Here is a 5,775-nt window from a genome sequence, read left to right as displayed (position 1 = left end):
CCTCTTCTCTCCAAAATTTAATGCTTTGCCTCCACTGCTGTTGCTGTTTCTCAACCTTTTCTCAGAATTCATTGAATTGGGGGGGGGGGGAGCCATCACCTAAAACCTACAAGAAAAATGGGAAATAGTTCTTATTGTCATGTTTTATTTCAATATCCAGGGAGGAAAAAGAGCAAATACAATGAGTCAGAGGGAATCTTAGAAAAAGTTTGTGGGAAAATGAGCTGAGAGAGAGAAGAAAGAAAGAAAGAAAGAAAGAAAGAAAGAAAGAAAGAAAGAAAGAAAGAAACAAAGAAACAAAGAAACAAAGAAACAATGAAGGAAAAGGCTTAGGCAGATGGATTCAAAGAGCAAGCTTCAGAGGAGCTCTTGCACAACATCAGAGTAGGATGACTCAGTGAGGTTAAGTTTACCTGTAAGTTTGTTGAGAATCCTGCTGACTTGTGGGAGCTGTCCAATGTACTTCTGGACCCTATAGTGACACTTCACTTGTTTTGTTGAGAAAGGTGCCCAAAATTAGACTTCTATGGAAACCCTCAGGCTTCTCTCTTCCTTTAATTTCTCTGTCTCTATGTCTCTACATCTTTTACAGACATTTGGTTATTTTAAATCTCAAAATTCACTTTCTTTTTTCACTTCACGTTTGTCTTCACCCAAAGGAATTTGCTAAATGTTAGTGTTACATATATAAAAATTTAAAGTAATTGGAAGGGGGTGGGGAACCGGTATCTCAGTTGTAAATATTGGCGATATCCTACAATCTTTTCATTGCTTTAGGAGATTAAGCTTCTTCCCTTCTCTCGCAAATTTAGACGTGGCCCTCTGGGATGTAGGTCTCATAAAAATTTCAGATGTCACTTTAGTCTAAATTCAGTTGACTAAAAGCTTGTCTCTACCTCGAGTTCTCCTATCTGAATAGTATCAATCGATGAAGAAGAATCAATCAGCTGGGAGCTGGGAGGGTTTTTTTTCCCCCTTTGTTCACATACAAATAACCAATGGGCAAATAAATCGCCCTCCTGCTCAGTGAGGGGGTTCTAATCGACTTCCTCTTTGGTCGAAAAGCAAATGACCTTGGGGAAGGAGAAGGAAGATGGCCTTGGAGGCTCTCTGGAGTCTCGCTCGAATTTCCCCGGGGCGAGGAGGGGTTGATTTCGTTTCGGTTCCAGTGCATTAGCTGTGTCACTGAGGATCCCAAGCGGGGGACAAGCAGGGAAGTAGAGGGGCGTCGCCCACCTTGTGCCCTATGCCTTCTGTTCTTGCCAGATGTCCGCTGTTCCTCTTAAGCCTGAAGCAGGCAGAGCCGGGGGTGGGGGGAGAAAAAAGTCTGGTCCTTCATCGCGCGGATAGCAACTAAGCCTGCTTTCCGGGAGGGGGGCAGAGGGCTTCGGTGTCCAAGAATGGCCGGAGGGAGCTGGAGGTGTCAAGCACAGAAAGACAGCTCCAACAGCGACTCTTGGGAATGCGAGCTGGGCTCCCCCAGCATGCTTACTTAGGCGAGTGGAGGTCTTGCCATTCAGCCGGCCCGGGCCTGGGAGACAGGGTCAACATTCCCCAGTGACCCCTGGCGGGCAGGTGCCCTCTTCAGGACCTCATTAAAAGCATCCAGGCCCTCGTCTCGCTTCACTTGGCAGCCTGGGGGGTGACCGAGGAGGAGCCAGGCCCCTGGGTAGAGAACACCTTCCCCCTCTGCTCCCTTGGAAGAAGGCAGCGCCCAGCTCCCAAGCCAGCCAGCCCCGATCCGAGGAGAGAAGAGCCTAGCCTGGGGGCTGGGGGGCCATCGGGGGCCACGGAGCACAGAGCCTCCAGCTTGGGGGACCCAATCTGCCGGCCCCAGTGGAAGAGCCCTAGGGCCTGGGCCAAGCCCTGCCTCCCTGCCACCGGCTTCAGGCTTGTCTGCTCCCATCAGCTTTAGGAGCGGGGATATTTGCCAAGAGGCCTGGGGGCCGCTAATCCTGTTGTCTGCCGAGGATCAATCTCCATGGCCGCTCCGTGCCAGGCGAGCCTGGGGTCCGGGGCTGGGGCCCTAGCGGGCTGAGCTCCCAGTCTTCCCCTCTGCGCAGAGCCAAGCGTCAGGGAGCGCAGGCCGCGGCCCGGCCGCCCGGCGGCCCCGAGCACCCTTGGGCGCAGGACTCCATGAGGCGGCGCCGTCGCAGGGTGCACCGCCCCCGATGGAGCGCCAGGACGCTTTGGTGGACGCGGCCGTGCTGGACTTCGTGGCCGATCTCTCCCTGGGGTCCCCTGGGGGGCCCCTTCTCTACGACCTGGCCCCCGGCGGGGCCCTGGGGGAGCGGAGCCTGGCCCTCACAGGGGGGGTGGCCCGGGGGCGACAGTCCTTGGAGGAAGAAGACGAGGGGGAAGAGGAAGAAGACGACGACGACGAGGAGGAGGAGGAGGAGGAGGAGGGAGACGGGGAGGGCGTCGGGGCCGAGGAAGGGGAGCCCCTCCGGGGCGCCTCCCTGCTCCTGGGCCGCCCCAAGAGGAAAAGGGTGATCACCTTGGCTCAGCGCCAGGCGGCCAACATCCGCGAGAGGAAAAGGATGCTCAACCTCAACGAAGCCTTCGACCAACTGAGGAAGAAGGTGCCCACCTTCGCCTACGAGAAGCGCCTGTCCAGGATCGAGACCCTGCGCCTGGCCATCGTCTACATCTCCTTCATGACGGAGCTGCTGGCCAGCTGCGAGCAGCAGGAGGCCAGCCGGGGGCCCGGCCTCAGGGGCAGAGAGCGCCAAGACGGCCGGGGAGTGCCCCCGTAGAAGTCGGGGGCGGCCAGCCCGACGACCCGGGAACAGCCTGCCCCCCGGCCGAGCTTGTTCCTAGACTGTAGAGACCGCAGATTGACTTGATGCACATCGGGAGGAGAGGGCAGCCTGCACCGGGGCGCCGGGATGCTTGGGGAGATCACTGCTCTGTCTCCATCTCCTGGACCGGGGCGGAGGAAGGAGAGGGGGGCTGAGGGGGCTGGGACTGGGGTCGCAGCTCTTTCCCTGACTTTGTGCAACTAAACAATAAAGATTGCCACTTGCTTCTTTTGAAGCGGAACCAGTTGGTATGTGGCCGCCTGGCAAGGGCAAGGGGGGGGGGGTTCTCAGTGGGGAGAGACAAGGGTGGAGATAGGGACTGGTGGGACTCTACAGAAAGGAGGCCAGTTCAGGGGCCTGGGTTCAGTTTAGCAGGGGCTCGGGGCGATTCTCTATTGGGAGCTCGGGAGCAAATCCAGGGGCGGGAGCAATGGGGGGGGGGCGACCACAAAAGAAAGGAGGGCGACCAGGGAGGCAGGGGAGATGGGGAAATCCATCCATCTCAACCTGGAGAGCAGAGGGGAAGGGGGGGGGGGGTGTAAGGTTAGGAAACAGGCTCAACCTCTGCGTTCAAGAAAAGCCGGGCTCCCCGGTCCTGCAGAAGGAACCTCTTATTTTGATCTGAGTGATGTCCCCCAGACACTGAGACTTCACGCAAATTGCTTTCCGTCTCGGAACTTGGGGTCCAGCATCTCTGAAAAGTGAACGTCGCCCGAGCTTATCTCTAAGGTTCCTTCTAGCTCTGAATCTGTGATGCATCAAATTCGGATTGCATAGGGGAAAGAGTGGTGGTGGTGGAGGGGGGACGCTGGATAGCTCCAGGCAGAGCTGTGGACAGATGGAAGAACAAAAGGAAAGGCAGAAAATACCCGAGAGAGAAATGATGGGGTGCGGGCAGATCTCCGTGTCTTGCTTTGCTAACTCGAGACTTTTACAGTTCCCGAGCAGGTGACTTCTAGGCAGTGGAGCAGAAGTTGCTTTCTCCTGCCCCCAGTGCTGCTACTCTGCTATCTTCCTCTTTTTCCTGAGAATCCACGCCCTTTCTTTTACCCCCCACCCCCAACATCACTCTGAAGGATGTGACCCAGGTCAGGTCTCAAGGAAATCATCTGGAGATTGTGTGTGTGTCTGTGTCTGTGTCTGTGTCTGTTTGTGTGTGTGTGTGTGTGTGTGTGTGTGTGTGTGTGTGTGTGTGTGTCTGTGTCAGTGACTGTGTGAAACGAGCAGTTAGAGATAGGAGTCAGAGACAGGCATAAAGACAGACCCAAAGGTAATGGGGAACAGAGAGACAGTGAGGTGCTTAGTCAGATACAGAGGGGTAGATAGAAACAGAGACCGAGAGACAATCAGAGCCATGGCCAGGAACCTCTTGCTCAGGGATGGCCTCTGCAGACTGGGAAACTTCAGTCTCCAGGAGCACCCACCTTCACTACTTCTCCTTTAGCTATGGGCACTTCCTGTCTAGGAGTCGCTGGACCTCTAGTGCCTGGAATGGGATCCCTCTTAGCCTAGATGTTTTCATCTTTCATGGTCTTTCTCTAACTCTCTGTGTTAGGAAAAGAAACTGCTACAAGGCAAAGAGGAAGAGCCCCTTAGCTTCCCAGAGGAATATTCCGAGCCAGGAGAAGCCATACTGTGTCTTTCGCCTGTCTTCCCCACTGACTGTCATTCTCTATTCCCACACTTGGTATTTCAGAGTTGCCCTGACCTGGATCCCTCCCAGAGAAGAAATCTGAACCTTCCCCAAATTCCTAAAGATTTCAGAACCTGAAGGTAACTGGAAGAACAATAAATTCAACAGAATCTCTGACTTTCCAGAGGAGGAAGCCAAAACCCAGAGCTGGAGAGTGGGTAGGAGAGTGACTTGCCCCTAAGTCACATGGGTAATTGCCCAGACTTGAAGCTGCAACATTTATACTTCAGAGTCATCTCCCTTGCACCCCACTTTCACATCAATGGGGATGCTTCTGTCCTGTCCTTTTCAGACTGCAGATTCTTCTGCCATGAGAATTTCAGGATTTAGATTTTCCTAGCTAGAGCTGAGGAAAACAAAGGATTATTTGGAGATTCCGAGAGGAGAAGAATTCCTAGACCAAGGCTGTGAGTTGTTGCTGCTGTTTGTCCTCTGTTCTCAAAGAAGACTACGACATAAGAAAGGTGCTGCCATAACAAGTAAGTGAGTTGGAATTTTAGTGAGGGGATGCTGTGCTGTCACCAGCCTCACCTCCTCAGTCATCTGGATCAAGTGGACAGAAATGGATCAGGATAACTGAAGATGACCATGCATATGAGTCAATCAGTGTTAAGTGACTTGTCCAAGGTTACACAGCTAGTAAGTATCCCATGTTTGAGGTCAGATTTGGACTCATTTCTGCCTTAATCCAAAATTGGTGCTGTACACAAGAGTGTAAGTACAAATGATTTTGAGGGTACAATTCTCATTCCCTACCCCACTTCTACTTCTCAGTTCTGCTTCAGAGGAGAACTCTATCCAAATCTATCCTGGTGCAAATTGGGGAGATCCAGAAAGATCCCTTCTTTGGGGGGGGGTTGTTTTCATAATTTCAGGTATCATTTTTCTTTTGCCAGGACTCCTGCCCCTTGAGTGAGTCAAAATTTCTATTTTAAATAACAGTATCATCTACTCCAATAACACAACAAAATCCTGGTTGTATCACTTATTAGATGTGTGATCTTGAGTGAGTCACTTCCCTTAATTTGTTCCTCAGTTCTCTCCTCTATGAAATGAGGGGTTTGGAGTAGATCATCTTTAAGGACCCTTCTAGTCCTAGGTCATTGATGCAGAATGGTTATCTTCCTGTCATCCATGTATCTGTGCAATAGACTGTACTTTTCATCAGCAATGTTAGCCTGTATTATGATAGACAGAAAATTGATGAACATCCTCATTCTGATCCCGTGCAGGAATGTGAATAACTATCTGCATAGATGGCTGCTGTTTTCCTTCATTTTG

At 52.3% G+C, this 5,775-nt stretch overlaps 1 protein-coding gene across 1 annotated transcript; it reads left to right on the top strand.

The window, feature by feature from the left end:
• Positions 1 to 2,171: 2,171 nt before the first annotated feature.
• On the top strand, positions 2,172 to 2,756 carry FERD3L (Fer3 like bHLH transcription factor). Its single transcript, XM_074195026.1, has one exon. It carries the CDS (start codon positions 2,172 to 2,174, stop codon positions 2,754 to 2,756), a length of 585 nt encoding a protein of 194 aa, XP_074051127.1.
• Positions 2,757 to 5,775: the final 3,019 nt, after the last annotated feature.

The sequence above is a fragment of the Macrotis lagotis genome, chromosome 7 (genome assembly GCF_037893015.1).
Source record: "Macrotis lagotis isolate mMagLag1 chromosome 7, bilby.v1.9.chrom.fasta, whole genome shotgun sequence".
Taxonomy (NCBI): domain Eukaryota; kingdom Metazoa; phylum Chordata; class Mammalia; order Peramelemorphia; family Peramelidae; genus Macrotis; species Macrotis lagotis.
This window is presented reverse-complemented; position numbering and strand designations above follow the sequence as displayed.